Genomic DNA, 25,685 nt, shown 5'->3' with positions numbered 1-25,685 from the left:
AGAGACACCCTCCAGCCGCTTGTGCGAGAGTGGGGAGAGCTGTGCTCCCTGCAGCTTGTGCTCATCCCATTCACATCAGACACACCACCATGCCCAGGCCTTGGCTGCCGCTGGCCAGCAGCAGCACCAGAGAAATTTCCTCTGGAGGCTGTTTGAGCTGCTTTAGGGATTGCAGGGGCGTGAGCAGCACCATCGGGGTTCACTTTGAGTGTTAGGGATACGTCTACACTGCATGGCTATGATGGGATACCAGAGCTATCCCAAAATAGCTACCCCGTGTCTACAGGGTATGTCTATACTGCAAGTTTATTTCAGAAAAAGCCATTCCGGAAAATATTTTCTACACTGTGGGGAAACCTCAAAATTAGTCCAAGGCAGGTTCCCCTAATGTAGACGTGCTACCTCGATTTAGAGCCCCAGGAAGCACTGATGAGGGATAACGTTAGAATGGCCCTGGGCAGGAGCTATTTCGACATAGCAGCAGTGGGGCATCCGCACACCCCATCTTCCAAAAGAGGTTTTTGGGGTTTTTTTTGGAAGAGGCATTATTCCTCATGGAATGAGGTTTGCCAACATTGGGGGAAGCCATCCGTTATTTTGACTTTCTTTTGAAATAATGCAATTGCAGTGTGCACGCTAGTATTGTTTTTCCAGAATAACAGCCATTATTCTGGGAAAACGGTGCAGCGGAGACACACAGGTGCACTTCTTCGCCATCACAGTAAATCTTGTTGCAGGAGGGATAAGGAATGGCTAGAAATAGTGTGTTATTTTGAAATTTGGTGCTGTGTAGACATTTCAAATTTCAAAATAGTTTCAAAATAAGATACACAATTTGCGTAGTGCAAATTGTGTGTCTTATTTTGAGTTTAGGGTGCTGTGTAGATGCACTGATGCACCATGCAGCATTGCAAAATATGTCTGCGTGAAATAGGCAGGAATAAACACTCCCAGCACTCCTGCGCAGCCACACCCCCACAATGACATGCGCGCACACACACACACACATACACACACATTGCCCACCTATCTAGCTCAGAAGCTCTTCCCTTTCACCCAGCTGCCAGCTTTGGCACGGGCCCACCACACCCCTTAGCCCAGAATCTCAGCCCCCATCCTGCACATCTCCACAGATGTCAATAGAGCGATCGCTTTATCTACTGCCTCCAGGTCCCGTCTCTTTGCCCCAATAGATGTTAGGAAGCCCTAGCAGGATTGGGTCAGCTTCTGCCCCATCTCTCAATGTTCCTGGTGTCTCAGGGACCAGTTCAAACGTGCCTCGGGACAGCGCATCTCTCATCAGCGAGACCTTTCTCATCACATCTCTGATGGAAGCCGCGGGCCTCGCTCTCCCAGGCGCTGCTCAGTAACCTGCCCCTGCCGGTGCGTGCGGGAGAGCGGTTTGAACCCATTTATCCCGACGCCTTTTCTGTATCCTTGGGAAAAGAGTCTTTGTTTTTAACCAGCAGCTGCAAGGGTTTCTGGGCTGCATTGTTCTCGCTGCACTACCGGGGGGCTTGGAGGGTGAATCACTGCGTCTCCTACGTGGCCTTGGAAAAGAAAGGCAATGAAATCCACAGCCGCGATGCATCACAGGAGAGCAGGGGGAGGGGGGAATTCAAGGTCTTTGCGTTCTGGCAGTACCTTTCCAACGCCCGCCTCCGCCTTTCCCACTTGGTGAATATATCCCCTCTGCTTGGGCCTGGATCCTGCGGGAAGGGGGCGAAGGGGTGGGGAGGGGCTTGGGAAACCAGGCTCTGAACCTAACCTACCTCCAAGTCGCATGTTGGATTCCTCATCCATCCGATGAGGGCCCATGTGAAGCACTGGCCAACAGCAGCAGCCATATCAGTTGGAGATTGGCACCCCAGAAATGCCCCTACCTCCCTGGTGATGCCCCTCGTCCTCACCACAAGTGTCCTCTCTCTCTCTCTCTCTCTCTCTCAGAAAAAGATATGCAAATTATGAACCGTAATTTCCATTTCCATATTTCCATTTTCTGACAATTGGTATGTCTACACTGGGCCAAATGTCGTGCGGGGGGAAGCTTCTTTCGGAACATCCCTTCTTCCTCATAGAACGAGGTTCACAAGGATGCCAAAAAAACACATCTGCTTTTCCAATTTTTTTTTTTAAAGCAGATGCATTCCTTGGACACCGGTATCCCAGATAAACTCTGTAGTCTATGCAATCTCGACATACCTACAGAATGCTGCGTCCCACCAAACACCTTCCTTCCCCAGCCCCCCGACATGCATTCAAAGCCCTTACACCCAGTAGGGACAGAGGAAGTGACAACTAGACAGGGCCGAAGTCAGCATGGACTTCCTACGAGTTTGCAGCAGCTGCCCCAGAGGAGCAGGGAGTTTGATGAGACACCTGGGTCCTGCCTAGATTCCTCGGCTACGCGAAGAATGGACAAGGGATGGAGCGAAGGTTCCTGCTCCCACCGCACCTCACCAAGGAGGAAAATAACAGAAGAGGCGCTTTATTTTCCAGCCACCTGAGAGGCAGAGGACGTGCAACAACTCCGCTTTGAGCTGGAATATGCTGTTTAACCCATGCTGCCTACAACCCCCAGCCAGTGTGAGATCACCTGCACTATCCCCACAGCCCTCCACCACATGATCCCTACATGTCCTGGGCTAAGTCATTTTTTGCAGAGTTTAGAAGAACAGCAGGTCAGAAGCCCAAGATACGTCTACACAGCAACATTCTTTCAAAATAACTAGCATTCTTTTGAAATGACTTACTCCGTGTCTACACAGCCGGCTGTTATTTCGCAATAATGTCAACATAGGGTGTGTCTAAACTACACCCCTTTGTCGGCAGAGGGATGTAAATTAGACACAACGAAAGTGCAAATGAAGCCAGGATTTAAATATCCCGCGCTTCATTTGCATAATGGCAGCTGCTGCTTTTTTTCGAAATGGGGCTTTTCAAGAAAAGCCCAGCAGTTTAGATGGGGCATTTTTGACAGAAATGCCCTGTTTAGAAAGATCCTGTACTCCTCAAAAAATGAGGGCATTTAAATCCCGGCTTCATTTGCAATTTCGATACATCTAATTTACATCCTTCTGCTGACAGAGCGGGGTAGTTTAGATGTACCCATAGGCTATGTCTACACTGGCGCAATCTTGCACCAGAGATATGCAAATGAGGCTAAGGGTGGAATATTGCCGAACCTCATTTGCATATCTAATGAGCCGCCATTTTTGCAGAAGAGGCTCTTGCACCAGAAGGAGCTGTCTACACTGCCCCTTCTTGCGCAAGAAAAACCCTCTTGCGCAATGCTGCTACGCTGATTATTTTCAGGAATAACAGGATTGTGTAAGAGGGTTTTTCTTGCGCAAGAAGGGGCAGTGTAGACAGCTCCTTCTGGCGCAAGAGCCTCTTCCGCAAAAATGGCAGCTCATTAGATATGCAAATGAGGCTTGGCGATATTCCATGCTTAGCCTCATTTGCATATCTCTGGCACAAGATCACACCAGTGTAGACAGCCATACCGTCCAGCTGAAAGACTTCTTACTCCGATCCCTGTAACCTTCATGGTAGGAGGAGTAAAGGAGGTCGGAGGGAGAGTACTTTGTTTCGAAATAAGCAATTGAGGTAGCTCAATTTGCAGAGTTTATTTCGAGTTAAGCCCTGCTGTGTACATGCACCCAACTCCCAATGCTGGAACCTTCCTTCCCTCGGTCATTATTTAAGGACCCATGGGAGTTGGGAGCCTAAGTTCCATTGACTTGCAACAGGAGTTAGGCGCTTTTGGAAATGTTGTCCGGTGGACCTGGCGTGTAAGTTTAGTTGTCTCCCGCACAGGAGACCCAGCCACCGGTTGTGAGCACATGATAAGAGTGTCCTGTTACCTTCGTGGCCCCTTTTGCCTCCAGACAGTGGCGTAACCCAGTAGCAGCCCTTCTGGGATTACTGCAGGCGCTCGCACTCCCAGTCAGTAGCTGTTAATGCACCCTAATTGGCACTCATGAAGAAATTATGTTAATGTTCCAATTATTAAGTCAGGCTCCGCTTTAATGTCATTTGAATGATCAGCATTATCGTATGCCAAATGATCTGCGTTAATAGAGCACCCGATTCACCAGCCGCAACGCTGTTTCCAGGATGCTCGGTAAATGAGTGGCTGAATAAGGACAATGCTTTGCACTCGTGTAGCGCCCTTCAGCTGCGGATGTCGACGCACTCGAAACGCCAAGAAGCCTCCCACCCGGACTGCGACAGGCGTCATCGCCGCTTTGAAGGTGGGTAATACGAGGCACAGAGAGTGTGGTTTGCTTAGGGTCACAAAGCACCCAAGAGTCCCTGTCCCCAGGCTCCTGCTCAAACCACTAAGTCATTCTCCCTCCCTGCTAAGCTCGCGTGGGGCTCCATTAAGAGTGCTAGCTACCAAATGGCCTCTCTGCTAGTCCTGCAAAGCGCAGTGGCCAGAGAGAACTCTGCAGAAGCCAAGCTTGGTGCAAAGCTGGGACAAGGAAGCCGGGTCCGGTATGAAAACCAAACGGATTGTTAATTGTGCGATGTAACGTGCTCTCTCTCTGGAAAACTGAAATGCGGTTGCTCTTGGCTCCGCAAGGGAAGGGAAGCAACAAAGAGAGGGGGCCGGCCTGGAAATGGTGAAAAGGATGGAGGCGAGGAAGTGAACGAAAAGAGGGAGAAAAAGACAAATCCGCCATTTGGCAATCACAGCTCCGTGTTCAGCTCCTCACCCCAGGGCCGAGCATGAGAACAAAAGAGCCACTGGGTCGGATCAATGGTCCAGCTAGCCCAGTGTCCTGTCTGCCAACAGTGGCCAATTCCAGATGCCCAAAGGGAGGGAACACAACAACTAATCCTCACGTGATCCCTCTCCTGTCATCCGGTTCCAGACAAACAGAGGCTAGGGTCACCATTCCTGATGGACCTGACCTCCATGAATCTATCTAGCTCTTTCTTGAATGCTGTTAAAGTCCTGGTCTTCACAACATCCTCTGGCAAGGAGTTCCACAGGTTGACTGTGCTCTACATGAAGAAAAAACTTCCTTTTGTTTGTGTTAAACCTGCTGCCTATTAATTTCATTTAGTTCTTATAGGCCCTTAGGGCCACAAGGCCCCCCCAGGCACCTGCCTAGCAGGATCCTATGCCTGGCATGGCGCAGAAGACCGAGGAAGGTTTTGCACAGAGAACAAAGGCAGCAACGTGCCTGTTTCCTAGCCACGACAAGGCCTGTGGCCGAGGGGAGAGAGAGAGGGATCTCCATGGGGGTTTGGCGAGCCAGGCCTGACGCAGGATGACGGGCTTTTGGCTGGCTTAGCCGCCCAGCGCGGCGCGGAGCATCTGTAAGCAGGGCCGGGCCTTTGGGCTGGCCGAGCCTCGGGACTGAACGCCCCGCAGCCCACCCAGACCGGGGTCGCTCCGTTCCACGCGGCTTGATCCGAATCCTGATTTGACCAAGTCAGTCCCCCCCCGCCTCCCCCCGCTTCCTTCTGCTCGGACACGTGGGTCCCGGCGCTGCCTCTCCCTTTACCCCAGCCAGTCCAAAGGGCTAAGTTCACACCAGGCGCGGCCAGACGCCTCTTGGCTTCGGAGACGCGTCACGGGTGGGGACCCAGCCTGGGGGCCGGGAGTCCGCATCCCTTCGTCTGAGCCAGCGCCGACCCCGCCGTTGATCTGAGTCCGGAGCCCAGGAACGGGCGCGGATCTGTCCCTGCGCGGCTGGCGCTCAGCTCCCGCGATTGATTTCCACCGAGAATATCGATTCCTACGCGCATGATGTAAAGCCCCTTGCAAAGCGCTCGAGCGGTGATTTAAGTGTCTGGCGCGCTGGCCTTGGCTCGCAGGGAGGAGATGAGAAAAGCAGAAGCCGCTGCGGCAGGTGGGAGGCCGGGCCCGCTGGCGAATATGGAGCCCACGGGCGTTTCGAAGCCGACGTGCCAAATTGCAGCCGCGCTGGGCAGAGGGGGACGCTTTGCCCGCTGGTTCCCTAGCGGCTCGGGCACAAAGGGAGGACGGGGGGTTTCATGACACCCCGCTGGGGGCCTGCTGCGGTCCCCGGACATCAGGCAGCCCGAGACCCCCTCCCCGAGATTCGGGAGCAGGGCTCCACCCCGGGCTTAGCTGCTCAGCCGGAGAAGTGAGCGATGAAACCAGAGCAGCGGGGAAAGGGGGGGGGGGGGGTTGACCCTCTGCCCGCAGCGCCTTAGAATTCAGTTACCCGCGCCCCGTGTTCTTCCCCGCTGGCTCCCGATGGAAAGAGGATTGTTTGTAAAGTTCTCCCCTGCCGCGGGTTGGAGAATCACCCCCGGGGACAGAGTCTTTCACCGCTGAGCCGAGTGGGGAGCAAATATGGGCGGCGAGGACCTGTTGGGTGGGCAGGCGGCGCGGCCCAGCGGGACCAAGGATCAAACGTGCGGACGAGCTGCAGAGAACAGCTCGTACTGTGCGCGCCTGCCGGGGTAGGGGCAGCGCGCCCGCCCGGTTCCGCAGCTCCGACCCGGCGCTCTTACCTCGGCTCCCCTGTGCGCAGCCCGGGTGCGCCAGGGGCTCCTCTCCGGAAGATCGATCGTTTTGGACGCGTTTTAGGAGACTGGGAACATTTCGAGCCGCGTTTCCCCTCCCCCTCGCTCGCCCCCATGGCCTCTTTCGGAACCAGGTGGAAATGCGCGTTCGCTTTGCCCGCTCACCAGCCCTTTGGAAGCAAAACTGCGCAATTCCACGGGACCGCTCCATTCCTCGCAACTTCCAGCCCCGCCACCTCCGAGTTGGGAGCTCTTGCTGCGGGACACGGGTCTTTTCATCAGGGGATTATTCTTTTCAAGGCGCTACCCTTCCCCTCCACATCAGCTCTCTAGCTTAGTTTGCGAGGGCATTGGCTTCGGCTGAAGTAATTCTGTCCCCTCTGGAAAGACGCGTTACCCAGCTAGCCCGGCTCGGTAGCAGGCAGCTCTAGGGACGAAAAAAAGATCTGGGGACAAGCAGCCTCATCTGCAGGTCTTTACATAATTTAGCAGCTGGTAAGAGGCACTTGGCACTAGGAACCATCAGACCAGGGGGTTTTAAACTAATCAAGAGCCGTTTTAATGACAGAGTCGCTAGCCAAGCTGCAGCCTGTGAATCATTATTAGAAGCTGAAAGGCGAGGAAAGGGAAAGCTAACCTGAAAGCAAAGAATAAACTCCAAAAGTGCTGGATTCAGGAACATGCATCACAGAGAGAGAGAGAGAGAGAGAGAGAGAGAGAGAGAGAGCTGGCACACAGACAGACAGAGAGAGCTGGTACACACACACACACACACACACACACACACACACACACAGCTGGTGCATACACACACATGCATACACACACAGAGCTGGTGCATACACACACACACATAGAACTGATACACACACACACACACACATAGAGCTGGTGCACACACACACACACACAGAGAGAGACAGAGAGAGAGAGCTGGCACAGAGAGAGAGAGAGAGAGAGAGAGAGAGAGAGAGCTGGCCCATGCACGCGCGCGCACGCACGCACACACACACACACACACACACACAGGTGTCTAACCTGTGAGTTCCTCCCAGTACCTGGAGAGCTCCCCACCTGTGGCAGAGTTTGCGTGGAAAGTTTATTCTGGGAACCGCAGACTTCTGTGGCAAGTTGAGGGTCTCCGCAGATTCTGTCCACCAGCTCTCCTGGGCTCTAGATGAATCTGGCCATCAGTGAGGGTGGGGTGGATGGAAATTGCTCCCTCCTCTCAGTTGTCGCTTTTCAGCTCGGTCGCCCCCGACTCTGGGAAAGCCGACGGTACTGAGGACGGCCGAGCTCTGCAAGTCTCCCCTTTGGAATGGCAGCTCCACGCTTTCTACCCCCTCTTTTTATTGACACGGAGCCTCCTCCTGTCATCGAGCCCCAGCTCAGCACAGGCTCTCCGGAGCCAATCGGGGGAGAGGGAAGCTCTGAATAATCAGTCACACAGACGCCTTGACGCCTCCCTGAGTCGGGCTCCCCACGATCCGCAGGCCCTTTGACCAGTAACACCTCAAAACCGACAAAAGGCACCTGCTCCAGGTAGGAGTGTGCCAAAGGGAGTGGTGTGTACACACACACACACACACACTGCTGGGCTGTCACACACACACACACACACACACACACACACACACACACACTACTGGGCTGTCACACACACACACACACACACACACACACACACACACACACACACACACACTGCTGGGCTGTGGCACCACCAGACAGAGGCTGCGCCAGACACAAAGACAAGCCCTTCCATGGCAGCCTGGAACTTTCCGGGGAGAAGGCTGGAGCCAGTCAGACTGTGCTCGGAGGCTGTCGGGGGGCTGTCGCACTTCACCTCAGGCAGCGGATTCACATCCAGTCTGGACTGGCAGTCCCCTTAAAGCCACCCTGGTGTGAGGCGACCTGGGTGGGTCTCAGCCCAGCTTCCAGGGGACAGAGGAAACTCACTGTGAACACAGGAGCTGGCAAAGACGCCCAGAACTGATCTGCCCTCCCTACCCACCCCCACAAATGGCCCCTGCGGATGAGGGGGCGGCCATCTTGGCAGGAGGCAGCCCGGGGAGAAGGTGCTGCCAGCGCCCTGCATGGCCCTCGTCCATGGCTCGATAGTGGAATTCAGGCTCCAGGCCTGTGGATCGCTCAGCAGCTCAATTCAAACGTCACCCAGGCCGAGTGCAAACCCAGGAAGCTGCCACCTGCCCTCACCTGTTCTCCAAACGCCAGGCAGCCTTCGGCGGCTGATGGGCAACGTCCCGGAGACGGCGTCAAGCTCCTGGGGCGATGGGAGAGACAAGAGAGCAGGCACAGGGACGTGGACTCTGGGGAGAGGCCTGACTCAACGCACTGGACGTGTCTTCCCCGGTAGATTCCGATTCCTGCCCACCCCGTCCCCACCCCACTCCCACCACCCAGCCCCTTCCTGTGGTGGAGACATTTGTCACAATGCCAGGAGGCCTCAAAAGACCCTCCCCAGAACTTACATCTGCCGGGGGCGGTACTCGGACACCGACCGTCTCCAGCCTTCGTCTCCAAAAAGACCCAGAGGGGAACCAGCCAGGGCCGAGTGTGCCTGAGGCAAAGGGACTCCGCAGCCGTAGGGGCGCTTCTCGGTGGCTTCAGCTCTCGCCTCCCTCCCGGCTTTGTGCATGCAGCGGTCCCTTACCTTGACCTTCCGAGGCGGTGTACGGAACAAGCCTCTTCACTTGTTCTAAAGCGCCCACCTGCGCTCGCCATTGAAACGCAGGGCTTTATTCAGAGCCAGGGGCTGGCCTACCACACACTCCACCTCCCCTTCCCCGGCACATCCAGCTAGTGAGAGTTACCTTGGAAAACAGACAAAGCGATGAGAATACCGCGAACACTGCGGGGAAGGGGAGGTGGCCGGACCGGGGGAGGAGGGCAGAAACGTGCCCAGATTCTATTCCCAGCCCTGATACTGATTCACTAGGCCCCAGGCTGGCGTCAGGGCATTGTTCAATGTACACCCGTCCTCCAGGCGGGCGCACAAGCTACGATTGGCGTGTACAAGCCTTGACTTGCACACAGGCATCGGGGCAAGGGTCCCTCTAATCTTTTCCACCCATGTGCAGATTTTTTTCCATCCATGTGCGGAATACATTGTTATGTGCACCAAGGCATGTGTGAAGGTGCACCACCAGGGGAAACAAACTGCCTAGCTGTGGACACTGCTCATCAGCTGTGAGGCCTTCGAATCTCTCCTGTGCACAGATTACAGAGAACACTGAGCAGGGGTTAAGCTTGAGAAGATCAGCCTGGCCTAAAGTACATTGTGCAATATCCAAGCCTGCGGGAAAGTCACCCAAACCTTCTGGGCCTCTGTTTTCCCATCTGTAAAATGGGTATTCAATGTATCTGAGAGGGGCCATTCACCATGTAAGAGCATCAGGTGAAAGAAGCTACACAAGGAGCATTTCTTTATCATTAGATCTCCTTAGTGCCATGCTTCATCCCAAGCAGCAAATGGAGCCACAAAAAACAGGTTGAAGTTACAGCTCATCAGTCGTGCCTGGTGTGACGTAGTGTGGGTACCTTGCTGGTTGCTAGGCTTGGGCTGTGGGTGACCCCCACTGGCTGCTGTCTGTACCACGGCCCAGCCGAGTAGCTGATGGGTCAGGCAGGTAACCTGTGTGACGTAGTGGGGGGGCTGCCTGCTGGGTGACCCGGGGCCCCTTGCGCTGGGATGGGAGATTCTCACTGACTCTCCCAAAGGGGGATTAACCCAGACACCCAGGCGCAGCCTCCCAGGAAGAGACAAAGGGAGGAAGGTGGAGACCAGCACCTGGCTGGGGGGCAAGGCTGGAGAGAGTTTGAGTTTCTGTCTGGGAAGCAGGGGAGAAGGAGCTAGGGAGGGGGCTGGGATTTAGGGGGCCAGCAACCCCCCATCTCAAGGGGGGGGGGCACTGAGGCCTCCTAGGCCCAGTTCCTGTAACCAGATTACATCTGTGCTGTGCTGTATCCTGGAGAAGCAATAAACTCCCTCTGTTCTACTGGCTGGTGGAGTCTGTTCATGCCATCACGGGGGTGCAGGAGTCGTGGGAACCCCGACGCGACGTCACACCTGGGCATTGTCCTTTACCTCTTCCTGATAAGTGTTGCGGGGGAGGGGGGCGGGGAAGGGGAACCTCCTGGAAATCTACTCACCATCTTGTTCTCTCTTTCTTCCCAGAAAATCTCCAATGAAAGAAACCAGGAGGGACCACAGAGCAGGAGACACGCCACTCGGGTGATGCTCCAGAGGCTGCAAATCAACATCCTCTTCGTCCCAGCACAGACACCTGGGTCCAAGCAGGAAAAGTCCCCCCGCACCCAAGAAAAGTTTAAAGCTTAAAAACGGGAGCGGTTCTGACATGGGGCTGCACATGCTGCCTTCCAAATAGCAGCGCTAACCCGGGATCTGAAGAATGTACTATTTTTACCACCTCTCTCTCTCCAGAGGGTCGTTTCCCAGCAACCCTCCTTTCCCTTTCGCTTGAAAATTGGCTTGCTGGATACCTGAAGTGCCTTCCTGTGAACAAGGAGTTGGATTGGAAGAGCAGGTAAATCTTAGTTCTCTTTAAAAGCCTCAGGAGGGCACTTGGCGGGGTGGAGAGGGGCCCATGAGATTTCGGAAACATTCCGCTTTTAGCAAAAGGAATGGAACTGCCCATCCTTTCAAAGAGCTTCTTATCGGGACATGCACAAAGCGAGGGTGATTTTGCCCCCAGTAAGTCAAGCCTTTTGCATATGCCAACTGCCGACGGGTATTTACAAGGGTGTTACAAGGAGGATCAAGGAAAATTGTTCTTCTTGGCCTCTGAGGACAGGACAAAAAGCAATGGGCTGAAATTGCAGCAAGGGAGGTTCAGGTTGGACATTAGGAAAAACTTCCTGCATGTCCGGGTGGTTAAACACTGGGATAAATTGCCTGGGCAGGTTGAGGAATCTCCAGCTCTGGAGATATTGAAAAGCAGGTTAAACAAACACTTGTCAAGGATGATCTAGATCATAGGTTCCCAAACTGGGGGTGTGTAAGGCAACCCAACCTCTCCCCCCCCCCCCCCCCCCAAGAAAGAGCCCGGTGTTTTTTCAGCCCAAGTCAGTTCCTTTTTTTTTGCTCAACAAGTTTTGTTGCTATTTGGGGGTGGGGCATGAGGGTTTCTCAAAAATCAAAAAGGGGGCGTGATGCCGAAAAGTTTGGGAACCACAGATCTAGATGGTGCTTGGTCCTGCTATGAGGTTAGGGGACTGGACTTGATCTCTCAAGGGCCCTTCCAGCCCTAGTGTTCTGTGATTCTATGATCTGTGCACAGAGGTCAGCTTGCTAGATGCACCACCACCCAATGGTTGAGTCCACGTGAGCTTTGCTCATGCAAACTTTGCAGGTGCTCAGCTGGCAGGCCCTCTGGAAATCCAGCCCCAACTCAGAGCCGGTGCCATGGAACATCTGTGCAATCGCTCTCCTGCCCAGAGATTCAGCAACGAGGCCCATGCACCACCTAAGTTCTGCTGGACTCGGACTCGGGGCATAGGATCTTCTGCTGACCCTTCCCATGGGGATGAATTGTTACTTGGCACCGAATTCCAAGACTGTTCGGTGCAAGTCTTGTTATTCCAAAGGAGCCAAGGGGAAGGGGAAAGCTGGGGGACACCACCCTTCAAGATGGGATTCTCCTTTTGCATGCAGGGCCTTTGGCTCACCAGGCCAAGCGCGGTCCTGCAGGGGCAGCAGCAATTTGCACCTTTCCATAAGATGCTTCAAGTGGCAGCAGGCAAATGCCCTCACATGGATACTCTGGGAAAGGGGCAAGGAGTCCCGAGGGTATGGCAAAGCATTGAGTGTTTCCAAACACGGTCCTCAGAGATAGCTCAGGGGGGTTCATTTCTCCATGGGAAAGACCAGAGCCCGTCTCTGGCTACGGAGTTAGAAAGACGGATTCCCTCCCCTGCTCGAGGAGTCCTGCTTGCTGCTCACAGCTGACTGACTAACGTTAATAGACAGGAGATCTGCCTTGAGTCGGAATGCGACCGACAGGCTGGCACCATGGAGGCGCTCGTGGGGTGCCCCTACATGCCCCCTCCCTGCATCCTCTTCCCCTCCCCACCCACAAGCACCAGGCACCACTATCTTGACTCCTCCCATTCTTCTGCTTGGCTTTGCACAGTTGTTCTCAGGCACCAGTGTAGCAAAAAGCAGCAGCAAACTACAAACTCCCTGACTTTGTGGTCTGGCTGGTTAAGATCATAGTTATCCCCGGAGAGACTTAACCCTGCTGCTAGGCAGGAGGGGCGTGGTTCAAAGGCTACTGAGGGCAAGCCAAAGACTCACATTTTCAATGTACTCGATGGGTACGTCTACACAGCAGCGCCATTTCGGAGTAACGGGCGTTATTCCGGAATAACATCGCCCGTGTCTACACTACAAGCCGTTATTTCGACATTATGTCCAGCTGGAGGACGGCTTACTCCGACTCTTGTGACCCCCATTGTACGAGGAGTAAGGGCAGTCGGGGGTAGCGGTCTCTAACTCAGACTTCCTGCGGTGGAGACAGCGCCAAAAGCCGAAATAAGCTGTTTCGACTTCAGCTACGCAATTGACGTAGCTCAAGTTGCTCAAGTTGCGTAGCTTATTTCGGCTTTGGCCCTGCCGTGTAGACGTGCCCTGTGGGAATATAACTCCTGCTACCGAAACGTAGTCTCCGTATCTGGAAAGCTGTCATTTCTGGCAACTAATTCTCCCAGATTAAAACCTGGCCTCCAGGACATCAGCTGCTGGTTCCCCTGCACAGCTCGGGACATGAAATACAGAGCAGGTGAGGCCTGACTTGAAGCATAGGCCTGAACGCAGGCGTTTCGGAGGGAGGGGGGCTGCAAAGGTGTGAATGCACCCCCCCATGGTCCTCCAAGTAAGCAGGGAAATCAACCCCAGCCTTCCTCCAGCCCACAAGCATGGGGGAGGCTCGGGCACCGCCATTCCTGCCTTCCCCTGGGTGGCCAGAGCATGCTTACTTGGGGGGTCACGGGGGGCTGTTCTTGCACCCTTCGCCCCCCCTTGCCTACGGGCCCAAAGCAGAACCTCACCCCAGCCTTCCACGTTGCACCAGCTGTCGTGCGAGCTGAAACGGCTGTCAGATACATTGTTACCTGACTGTAACGCACCACTTAATCAAACATCGATATGACATCTGTTGTGCCCACACAACCGTAAGTGCAAAAGCGAGAAGCCGGGGGGAGGGAGTTTTTTCTCCCAATCTGTCCCCTAACGCATGACACGTTCGAATGCACGCGGGCCGGGTGCAATTCACAAACCAGGACAAGAGGGAGAGAGGAGCCGCCTGCTCCCCATTAACGCGTCAGGGCCGCAAACGACGGGGCGGCTCAGAATTGACAGAGCGCCCTGGAGGGCAGGCGGAATCCAGCCCCCAAATGGGGGCACCCAAACGTCCTCCCGGCTGCTTTGCTTTGCACCCGTTTAGGTCCTCCACAGAGAGCCAGCTGTGGGAGGCCAAGTCCCAGGCTCGGGTTAGTCACCCAAAGATTAAAGTTGTTGGTAATGAGATTTCTTCATAAGCGTTCGTTTCCTTTGGCTAGAGGGGAAGGTTAAATTGCTTTTGTTCCTAGAGCAGATGGAGTTTATTATTACTCTCAATTCAGGCCTGTATGGGGAGGGGTGCAAAGGGTGTGAGCCCCCCCCATCCTTCATGGTCTGCTATGGGGCCGATTCTGGCCAGCCTGGGGAAGGCAGGGGAAGCACAAGGCCCCAGCCTCCCTCCCTGGTGCTCCGGGGGAAGGCTGAAGCTGATTCCCCTTTCCTCCCCAGGAGTGAGGCTGGGGGCAGGGCAGGGCTGCAGGGGCGGGGCAGGGCTGCAGGGGCGGGGCAGCCACCAGCCCCTCCCACAGCTGGCACACCCCCCTCCCAGAAATTCTTGCGTACGGGTCTGCAATTTATGCTCCAGGTTCTCTCTCTCCCTGTGTGCGTCTCCTCAACAGCCTCTGCTCTAGCTAGTGTTGAAATTCCTCCCGACTCACTTCCCCGGGTGCCCCTCCATCTCCCGCAGCCTGACTTCGTCTAACGCTGCCCGGTCACCGACCAGCTGGGGCCCACTCCGCTGCTCAGGCCAGGGAACAAATAGCTGCAGGGTCTTCAGCGGAGTCAGGGAAATGACAAAAATGAAAACCCACCCACCAGTGAGCGTAATTAATATTCATCTGTCTCTTCCTAATGGGAGACTGTCTCTGACTCACGCTGACATTTCGCTGGGACAATGGTAATTAAGCACCTGGGTACGGGAGACAAATGTGCAGTAATAGAAAAGTTAAGTTTTCCTAACTAGCGCAGTTAAAAGCGGGTTGGGAGGGAGGAGGGATTCGCGAGAGTCGCAGGCTAGTGGAGAAGCAAGTGGGAGTTCAATACAGCTACTGTCACCCAGCACCTCTTCGCCGTGGCCAGCCAGCAGCTCCTCCAAAAGCCCTGAGGTCTTGCCTAGAACCTTCCAAATATCCTTGAAAGAAATCGGCTCCTGTCTGAGTTCCCCCTTTGGGTGGCCAGGTGGTTCCTCCAAGAACAGGAAGTGTCACCTTTGGTAAATCCTAAGGGATCACTGCGTGGCCATTAGGACAACAGGCCCCCACCACCAGCAGCCCATGGAGGTGGACACCGAGGCCCACGCAACACCAGGCGTAGCCCAACGTGAAGGGGCTGCTGCCTTACTTTGGAGGCAGCGTATTGTAGCACCACTCTAATAGAACGAGCTGGTGCAATGCCTTCTGGGAAACAGGAGAGAGCGAGTCTGGGGAGAGCACTCAGAGCTGTTCTACTGTCGTGAGTTCACTTCAAATCCAGCAAAGTTCGAGGAGCTGCTTCCCAGATCTACCCAGATAGACGGGGGTTTATGAGCATTGTTACAGGCTAGGGACCGACTGGCTAAGAAGAAGCAGTTCTGCAGAAAAGGACATTGGGGATGAAGTGGATGAGAAGCTGGAGATGAGTCAACAGGGCGTCCTTGTAGCCAAGAAGGCTAATGGCATATTAGGATGCATTAGGAGGAGCATGGCCAGCAGATCCAGAGAAGTGATTATTCCCCTTTATTCAGCCCTGGTGAGGCCACATCTAGAGTATTGTATCAGAGAAGTAGCCGTGTTAGTCTGAATCTGCAAAAGCGGGACTCCTCGCCATCTGGAGTATTGCGTCCAATTCTGGGCCCCCCACTGTAGAAAGGATGCGGACACACTGGAGAGGGTCCAGCGGAGGGCGACCAAAATGATTCGGGGGCTGGAGCGCATGACCTATGAGGAGAGGCTGAGGGACTTGGGTCTGTTTAGTCTGCAGAAGTGAAGAGTGAGGGGGCATTTGAGAGCAGCCTTCAACATCCTGAAGGGAGGTTCCAGAGAGGATGGAGAGAGGCTGTTCTCAGTAGTGACCGAGGGCAGAACAAGGAGCAATGGGCTCAAGTGGCAGTGGGGGAGGTCTAGGTTGCATATTAGGAAAAACTATTTCCCTAGGAGGGTGGGGAAGCCCTGGGATGGGTTCCCTAGGGAGGGGGTGGAATCTCCATCCCTAAAGGTGTTTAAGTCTCGGCTTGACAAAGCCCTGGCCGGGTTGATTTGTTGGGATTGGTCCTGCCTCGGGCAGGGGGCTGGACTTGATGACTCCTGAGGTCTCTTCCAGCTCCATGGTTCTATGAGGCCATCCTTAAACAAAGCAGGGATGGCATCGGAGCTGGGAAACGACTCAGTTCAGAGAGGCGCTTCTAGCCCTTCTGGCCCTCTCCCGCGACTGCATCTCATGGCTCCACAGTGTGCATGATGCTGGCTGTGGGCGATGAATATTTCCCCAGGCCGATGAAGCCCCCAGAACCAGCACTGACCCCCAGGCAGGAGCGGGTAACTTTCCGCCGCAAGCCCCCAGGCGATAGCCACCAGCATGCCCGACTGTGGAGCGATTCTGGGAAGAGTGGCCCGCGAAAGGGAGGTCTCTGCTGCGATCTGCAGGCAAGCCAAGAGGCACAGCTGGCTGGCAGGCCTGGCGACAGAACGTGGCGTCCTCAAGAGACCCGCTGCTTCCCAGAGGAACCACAGGATGTACCGGAAACTTTGGAGACTGGGTGGCTCGCAGGCCTCGTTATGGGGATCTGGCATCTCTGGAGGGTCGGCTTTCTTCCCGTCCACACTGAGCCCGACCCAGAGTCGCTACCATCCAACCACCCATCGCGCCGAATGGGAAATGAGTTGTCGTGGCCTCTGCCTAGTTCCTGTATCATTAAAAACACCCCAAAAAACTAAAGATGACAACTGGCCCTAATTGCTCTGTGGCTGGCAGCCTCAGCACACAGGCAGAAGGAGGCAGTAGGCTATGAGCAGTGATCTCCTCTCAACACACACGAGACTAAGGGGGCAATGGAAATACACAGCCCTTCAGAAGATCTTTCAATATTGGCTCAGGAAGAACAGAAGAACGGCCAGACTGAGTCAGACCAAAGGTCCATCCAGCCCTGTTTCCTGTCTGCCGACGGTGGCCCAGGCCAGGGGCCCCAAAGGGAGTGAACAGAACAGGGAATCCCTAGTGGTCCCGGCAATGTCACCCATTCCCTGGCCTGACAAACAGAGGCCGGGGCACCGTTCCTACCCAAAAGGGAGCCTTGGCACCAAGCTCTCTGCTCTTTCACTTCACCAGGCCCCCGGCCTTCATCTCCGCCTTCCCCGCTTAGACAGGCAGTGCAGCAGGTCAGGGATTCATTTAAACACCAGGACGGCAAAATGGCCCCGCCAAGAGGCAGAGAGCTGGCAAGGAAGGGGAGCAGCAGAGGGGAGAGAAAGGGAGGTTAAAGGACTCCGTGGGAGAAGCCCACGTCCAGCTTGGGAAGGAGGCGGAGGACTTTCTCCGGGGGGCTGGCTGCGAGCGGGCACGCTGTGCAGAGTGTAGGAAAGGATCTTGACAGCCAGCATGTGGGTTCCCCTGTCAGCTGCCTGACAGCGCCGCTGGCACTGGTCTCATGCCCGGTACCTCCCTGCTGGTGTCCACTCCTAGGGCAGGAGAAATAAGGGCTGTAGAACAAGGAGCGCGTGAAGAGACGTCTGGATCAGTCTCCAAGTTGGGGCAGTGCCTGTGTCACACCGGAGAAGAGCCAGAGCCGCTTCCCGGGAGGATGAGGGGGGGGGTCATTCCTAGGGTCGGACGAGGGCACAGTGGGGCGGTACCCAACCTGGGAAAGGAATCCACAGAGCTCCTGCCGTGCGGCTGCCACAGGAGAGCCGAGCAGCCACATCTAGGCCTGCTGGGATGGAGCTCGAGCAATGGAGAACCAAGGTGCCCCTCCGGCTAGCATCAGCCAAGGAGGCGCCACGCTGAGGAGTCAGGCGTTTGGAGAGGTCTGGTGGCCCCGGAGGTTTGGTGGAATCCGAAACGCAGCGCAACACCCGTTCAGTGTCCATTGTCTAGCGAGGGGGTCTGCTCGGAGAGGGACAGCACCGGGGCTGGTTTTCAAGCAAAGCTGCCCTGCATCGGTGGAACGAAACATCCCCAAAGCCTGGGGCCCCTCCCCCCCCCCCCCCCCCCTCCGTGCCTCTCCCAGCCCCATTCCAGCAGCTCCTGGCCAAATTGCTCCTTTCTCAGCAGGCCTGTTGCCCCGGCTCCTCGAGGTGCCTTTCTGGAGCAACCAGGCAACCCTCTTCCCCTGGAAGAAGGGAACGGATCTGTCTGGCGGCGAGGGGAGAGGCTGGAGAAACTGGGCTGGTTTGGGATCCCACCAGCCAGATTTTCCATTGTACAGTGAAACCCAGCGACTCACTGGACCAGCTCACAAGCTAGCCAGGTGAGAGACTCCTGCTTTACAGGCTGCCTCCGCCCCAGCACTGGTCATAGAATCACAGACACTAGAACTGGAAGGGACTTCGAGAGGTCAAGTCCAGCCCCCTGCCCTCCCGGCAGGGCCAAGCACTGTCTAGTCGCAGCTGATCAGACTTTGCTGGCTCAGAATATTCCAGTTACTACACGGCCAGGGCAGGTCTTAGTATCCCGGGAACCCCCCGGCCACCCCAGCGTGCTAGTGCTGGGGATAGCAAGCCAAGCCCCCATGGCATTGTGGAACAGGCCAGCAGGGGGAGCTGCGTGCTGCGGCTTTTCGAATGGCTCTGCGCAGAATGAAGTGGCCTCTTTCCGGGCCCCCCACCTTCCCCACTGCAGCGACCATCCCTTGGGCCAGGCTGAGCTGAGCTGGGGCTAGGAGCCTCCCAGCCCTCGTGGGCCTGAAGCCACAAAGTTACCCCGTCGGCACCGACGCTTGAGACAAAGAAAACAACCGCGGCTGCAGCTCGGCTCTGCAAACCGGCTCCTGGCGGGAGCTGCCACTGAACAGCAGGCAGGTGCCCACCGGTCCAGGCTTGTGGGCTTGAGCAGGAAGGGAGACCGCTGGGGTGCAGGTTCGAGGCCATTCCACAGCAGGGAGCTACATTCTCTAGTAAACGCTGCTCCGCTGCAATACAAGTATCTAAACGGGCATTACAAGGAGGAGGGAGGAAAATCGTTCTCCTTGGCCTCCGAGGACAGGACAAGAAGCAATGGGCTTAAACTGCAGCCAGGGAGGTTTAGGTTGGACATTAGGAAAAACTTCCTGCCTGTCAGGGTGGTTAAAGCCTGGAATAAATTGCCTGGGGGGTTGTGGAATCTCCATCACTGGAGATATTGAAGAGCAGGTTGGACACACACCTGGCAGGGATGATCTAGACGGTAGTCGGTCCTGCCGAGAGGGCAGGGGAGCGGACTGGATGACCTCTCGAGGGCCCTGCCCGTCCTAGGGTTCTATGATTGTAATTCTGTTGCGCTGATGAGCAGGAAGGAGCTGCTGCTCAGGTTTGAAAAGCAATTGCTAAAGGACTCTGTTGACTTCAGTCCTGCTGCATTCTGCACGTTCCCAGACAAGACCTGTGCAAAGTAGCTGGTTCACCCCCCGCTGTCCCTGAGCAGATGCAACCTGCGGCCCTAGGACAGAAGGTGTGGGGCTGGTTTAGACAGGGAGAGGTGGAAGAGGGAGGACAGCGGTAAAGGATGGGAGGGAACCTCCTTCCGTGGGCTTCAGCAGCCAGCGATTCCCCGCGCTCTACAGGTGGGCACCCATGGGCGACTGGTGCCTGTGGAGGGAGGGGGCGCAGGGAGGGCCACCGAGGACAGAGAGGGGGTGTGAGGAGGCACCCACCCTATTTAGCAAGTAAGATTTTGGTGGGGGCAAAAGGGGACAGCGCCTCCGAGTGCTACCACGAGTGGCCCGTGGACGCACCCCTGGATTTGCCACACCAGTCATGGCAGGGAGCCGCAGGGTGCACAAATCTTCCTTCCAGACCACCTGTTTGGGGCAGCGGCTGGGGAACATGCTTCTGCCTCAGCGGCGTGGCCTGAGCCTGCCCTGGCTTTTGCCAAGTGCGTGGACGTCCTCCGAGGAATGATTCTTCCATCGGCTGGCACTGGGGGGGGCGTATCTTATGGCCACAGCCAGGGCTCTGCACCCGTTGGACCAGACAGAACAAAGACAGGCCCTGCCCCAAGTTGCTTGCGACTTCAGCATGTGGTGAGAGGCAACGGGGGGAGAAAACCCGAGCGAGTGAGTTCCTGGGAGCACAGGCAGCTCCGGGGACTGACGGGGAGACACGGAGCATCAGCATCACCGTGTCCGAGACAGTCCAAGCCAATGGAGACAACTGGCATCTCTCCTCTCTTGGCAGGGCTAAGGTGCGTGGATGGGTTTGTAGCCACTCGCCCTCTTGCTGCCCATGTGGTAGCTGCCTGGTAGCCAAGCCAATCCAGCCACCTTGCCCAGATCCTCAATGGTATTTCAGCACCTAGTTCTCATTGAGAATCAATGGGAGCGAGGCACCTAAGCACGTTTGAGGAGCGGGCCCAAGTTCTGACACACACCCGGAGCTGCCCGGAGCTGCCACCTCTCCCTTGGGGTGCTGAGCAGCTGAAGGAACAGGCTGCATCGCTCGTGCCCTCTGAAAAACGGATCGAAAGCCACTGATGTCAGTCGAAAGACTTCGTGGGCAGCGGGTCCAGGCCCAGTTGGGGAAGCACCAACCCCGCCCCTTCCGCCCGAGGCCCCCCCCTTTAACTACCCCTCTCCCGCACCCTATGGCACCAAGGCCCGCCCAACCCCAGCCTGATCCTTCCTGCCCACCTGGAGGGCTGGGGTTGCCACACCATGGCCCCAGTCCTGCCCAGGCACCTGCAGAGCTGGGCTGCCCCAGCGGCCGGGGCAGTTTGGGGAAGGCAACGCCCTCCCTTGCCTGCATTACCCACCGCCCATGAACGACTCCCATCGAATCTGATGAACACACGGGACGGGAGGAGAGTTGGTTCAGCTGCCATGGGGAATCCAACCGAGAACGCGGCAGCCTTGCCGGGTGGGGTGGTAAGATTTAGGGAAGAAAGTGCTGAAGTAGCCTGTCTCCAATCACACGGGCGAGCCCTCTGTGTGGGCAAGATGGAGAATTCCCATAGAAACAATGGCACAGGCAAAGGGGTCAGTCCCCTGGGATGAGTCAAACCTTCGGCCTCCTGCCCTGCCGCCGCCATGAAGCCACTGACGGCGTTGCGCTCTCTGCCACTGACTCATTCCAGCCTGGGGAACGGAGGATCTTGGTGACACCTCGCTCGGAGCCGTCATTAAGGGCTCTCTTCAGCGGCACTCGCATGCCGGAGCCTGGGATGAAGTGACGTGAGCGTGAACGAGCAGCGGCCGCTAATGAAGGAAGCGAAGGCCTCACAAGAGGCTCAGAAGTGACCGGTTCCTTAGTTACCACAACGGCATGTCACTCTGCAAGGCTGCGCCCAGCTAAAACAAGCCGCTGCCTTGTTAACGGGCGTGGGGAGAACAGCCGTGGGTGCCTTTCCGCTTCAGGTCAATACCGGGGGAAGGCGCCAGACCGGTGGCCCTAGAAAAGGGTCAAATTAAACCCTGGTGCAAGCCCGCTGGTTTCACTTGCCGAGGGCGAGTTTGGCGCCCAGCCCTCTGCCTAGCTGTAGAGCCCCTGCTGCGGAAAGGCAGGTTCCCCCACACTGCCCCGTCAGCATGGCCTCCCCTGACTGCAGAGACCACTGGGGCAGCTTGCCTTCCATGCCAGACCACTCCCCGCTCCTGTACAGGCCCCATCAGCAAAGACACCTGTTGCTCCCACTTGCTCTGCTAGCCACAGACCCACAGAAAGATCAGGCCGTAAGGGACCTCAAGAGGCCTTCAAGTCCAGCTCCCTGCACTCAGGCGAGACCAAGTAAACTGAGCCCATCCCGAGGGTTACCAGATGGTTAAAAAAAATACTGGACACACTTGATCTCAGATCGCAGCGGGGGAGGCGGGGGGGCTGGCCAGGAGCGTGTTGGGAGGAGCAGGGCTGGCCAGGGGAGAACCAGCCGGCAGGGAGTGGGGCTGGCCCAGGCACATGCAGATCAGGGGGCGCTGCCTGTCCCTCACACAGTCCCAGTGGGACGCATGGTCGAGTCTGGCCCCGGGGATTCCATCCCACCCCGGCCCCGCCCACGCCCCCCACTTCTCTACTGCGTAGTCGCATACTGCCTGGCTGGTAGACATGCTCACGTAGTGTGACTGTGTCTACCAGCCAGGCAGTACACAACTACGCACTGATACTCATGATGATAATAAAAACTTAATTAGAAAAAAACAGACATTTCTATGTCCGGTATTTTCTCAGTTTGTTTCCCGGACAGAAAGCTCAAACACTGGACTGTCTGGTTCAAAAACTACCCATCCCTGATGAGTGTCTGCGCAAAAGAATGTGTTGTAGAACCAAAGCCAATACTGGAAGAGCCCTGAAAGGCTGGTGGCCATGTGTTAGATTTCTCCTGTCTTCTCCTTGTCACAGGCGCCTGATCCTTTCCTCTTCACCGTGGGTCCTTCACCGAGAGGAACCCCCCATTGTAAGGGCCTCGGAGAGATGGGAGGTGACTGTCTCCCTACCAGGACCCCCAGCTCATCACTGGGTATGTAACTGCTCCGTGAGGTAAGGGTAATGCCTCCTTTGACACAGATTAAGGGCCCAGTCTTGCAATATAGCAAATGCCTCCACACACAGCAAGGCAGGAAGCGCCGGCGGAGCATGTTCAGCATCTCAGCAGAAGTAGAGGCAAGAAGTCAGAATTCTCTGCTTTGTAGTCCCATATGCGACCCACAGAGCCACACACGGTACACGGACCTCTCTAGTCCAGAACCTTGGGACCTGACCGGTTCTGAACCACAGAATTTGCCAGAGCACGGGAGGCCAATATGGTCTAGCAGCATTACCAGCATTTCCACTGCTTGCTGGGAAACTTGGCTACACCCAAGAACAGTGGACATCCGGCTAACTGAAATCATTCCGGACGATGGATGTTTCCAGAACAGACGGTGCCGGACTAAAGAGATTCAACCTGTAGTAGTAAAATGGCAGTGTTCCTTCAGGAGAAGGGAGAGGGGATGTGTAGGGTGATGACTCTGTGCACATCACATAAAAACAGCCCCATGGGCCATAAATTCAAAGTGAATCTGCAACTGGTTTCTATGACTGGGTTTAAAAAAAAAATGACCTAAAGCTTTATAGAACCCACCGTAAATGTGCAAAGACAAGCGTGCCTACGCACACGCGTAGCGTACCTGTGCTGATTAGCCATGTGCATACATCGTTTGTGCAGCCGTGCACACAAAGTGCACAATTCACATGTGCAATAAAACACAGGCTGCGGCGTTACACGGCTCTGAAAAGATGAGCCGGAAAAAAAAAGAAAAAAAAAAGAATCGCACAACTCCCATTACGCCTGACATGTCACTGAGAATATTGTGAGCTTCTTAAAAGTAAGGACGCCGGCCTCCCATGCCCTGAACTCGGTACTTTATCCTTGCTAACAAGGCATTACTGCAAGGTCTGGGTGGTTAGTTGCATTAGAGAGTCACGGCGGCTCCTCTCACTCTGAAGCAGGAGATAAAGTGGCCTCTGTTGAAAAGGGAATTGAGTTTAAAAGTTTGAGCAGATGATCTCTGCAGCCACCTCCTCTCACTTTGTAACTTCAGCCCAATGGAAGCGTAATCAGATCTTCCATCACAGCCTGTGCCAAGTGATCTGACACCGCGCGGCAATCTCCATCCATCACCTTTCTCCTTCCTATAACATTAACTGGCGGAGGCGCTGCCGGCTGCACCAACGAGCCCTTCCAGCCTTGTAATTAGAATGCCCTGCCCTGATAAACAGTCCTCCCACTGGCAGGGCGCTCCGGCATCCCTGTAATTTATTACAAGGTTGCTCTGGCATCACACACGCGCAACTAGGCCTGCGAGGCCCTTCCCTTGCCAGCCGCCAAGGCACACGGAGCCGGCAGGCAAGTATCAGGAGATTTAAGGCAGCATCCTCCCCTCCCCATTAACCTCTCCACTTCAAAAGCCTTTAAATGTCTTTGTTTAACCGCCGCCGTCTCCTGTCTGAAGACTTGAAGACGTGGGGAGAGAGCAGCCCTGCAGGAATTGAGGGAACCATGACGACTCCTCCTTATGGAGGTGCTCTGCAGAAATGGGGGGAGGAGATGTCTCTGCTGCCTCAGTGGAGATGGAACGGCATCGAGAGAACACCCAGGGGACTGACCACAAGCTTCTCAACCACCGAGCGGTCACTGCCACTAGAGACGTTAACCGTTAACCGGTTACGGTCAACTGGCGGGGGCTGTTCCAGCCCTGTGGGTTGTGCTGCAGACAGGGGCACTCCACCCCGGTCAGAGCGGCCCCCTGCGACAGGGAGTTAGGGAGAGGTGCCAGGTGCAGGATCTGACCAGGATGCTCTTACCGTAGGCGGCTCCCAGCCAGCAGCCCAGCAGGACACGTGGGCAAGTGCCCTGCCTGCTGCACCCCTGCACGCTGTCAAAGGGCTGGCTGCTGGGGCCATGTGCATCCCCATGGGGGCCCCCTGCTTGCTGCCTGTGCCACCAGCACGGCCCAGGCAGCTCCCTTTGGCCGGGGCAGGAGCAGCACACAAAGCCCCCTCCCAAGGGAACCCAGAGCACAGATGCCCATGGGTCCTGCAGCCAGCCGTTTTGAGTGGCATGCAGGGGCGGGGCAGGAAGGGACCCTGCCTGAGGCTCCTACTGGGCTGCAGGATGGTGGCGGGCTGGGTCTGTCGGTTTGGCGGCCCGAATCTGGCCCGCAGGCCTTATTTTGCCTATCGCTGGCTGAGAGGCAGGATTTCTAAGTGGGGCTGGTCCCAAATTCCCTGAAACCACCGATTCAGTTCTTGGCTGGGCGTATTCTCCAAAACGCTTTGTCCTTCTGCGGTGCAGTAGATAAACTGAGGCTGACGTCATTCACGACATAGGTGTCTTTTGGATGACACTGTCAACACAGAGATCCGAGCTAATCTGTATGGACATGACTGGCTAGATCTTATAGAAAGGAAAAAAAGGTAGGCATGCAAAATGCAGTATGTGCAATTTAAACACACACTGGTTAGTGTGCACACCAAGCAGTTAACTGTGCATGCAACTGACTAATTAGATACATTGGTATGAAAAGTGCAGGCAAATTAAACTCAGTCCAGCAGCAAGTGGTCTGAAGATGCTCAGGCAATGTCTTTTCAATGGGTGAAGATCAAACGCGTCTTCCCATTTCTTCTCAAGCTCCCATCAGAAAAGCTAAGGAACAACCCCCCCATCCTGGTAGGGTTGCCAGTTCTGCTTGGACGGCTCTCTCTATAGTAAAGAAAACTTTTCCTGTGGGATGACAGAGCGGGGTAATGACATCACTCTGCGCCCCGCAGCCCCTCCCCCCTCAGCTGCCCCACCTCCTCTCTTCCAGTGAGGAAGGGGGCAGGGTAGGGGCCATTGCAAGGGGGGACCGAAAATGATCTGGCAGTGGCAGGGAGGTGGAGGTGAGGCCCATGGTGGAGAGGACAGGGGGGCCGCTGGAGGAGGTCTGCTGCAGGTGCGGGGGTGGACTGGGGACCGCTGGCTGCTGCCACATGGTGGGTGGCTGCCAGAGTTTTAATTTGTGGTCCTCCGGCCTGGGCCCCACCCTCTCCCTCCTGGCAGCTGCGGGGCCCGGTGAGGGGCCTGGGCCTCACCCCGTCCCAGCAGGGGGGGCGGAGGGAGTGAGCAGGGGACCTGGGCCTTGCCTCCTCTGAGAGCACACCTGGGGGAGAGCATGGAG

General features: G+C 55.9%; 1 protein-coding gene and 1 long non-coding RNA gene across 2 annotated transcripts in view; one reads left to right on the top strand and one right to left on the bottom strand.

Moving 5' to 3' along the window:
- PDYN (prodynorphin) overlaps positions 1-7,197 on the bottom strand; it is a 10,122-nt gene extending 2,925 nt beyond the window's left edge. Inside the window, exon 1 of the mRNA XM_014578247.4 lies at positions 6,499-7,197. Coding sequence (XP_014433733.3) covers positions 6,499-6,626 — 128 coding nt within the window. The 5' untranslated portion in view covers positions 6,627-7,197. The remainder of the gene's footprint in view (positions 1-6,498) is intronic.
- On the top strand, positions 5,560-25,685 carry LOC142818828 (uncharacterized). Its single transcript, XR_012896467.2, has 3 exons — positions 5,560-5,867; positions 10,709-11,078; positions 22,387-25,685. It is a non-coding gene; the product is annotated as an uncharacterized LOC142818828 (long non-coding RNA).

This window comes from Pelodiscus sinensis, chromosome 17 (genome assembly GCF_052426305.1).
Source record: "Pelodiscus sinensis isolate ZL-2025 chromosome 17, ASM5242630v1, whole genome shotgun sequence".
In the NCBI taxonomy this organism is placed as follows: Eukaryota; Metazoa; Chordata; order Testudines; family Trionychidae; genus Pelodiscus; species Pelodiscus sinensis.
Note: the sequence above shows the minus strand (reverse complement) of the source record. Positions and strands in the feature narration are given on the sequence as shown.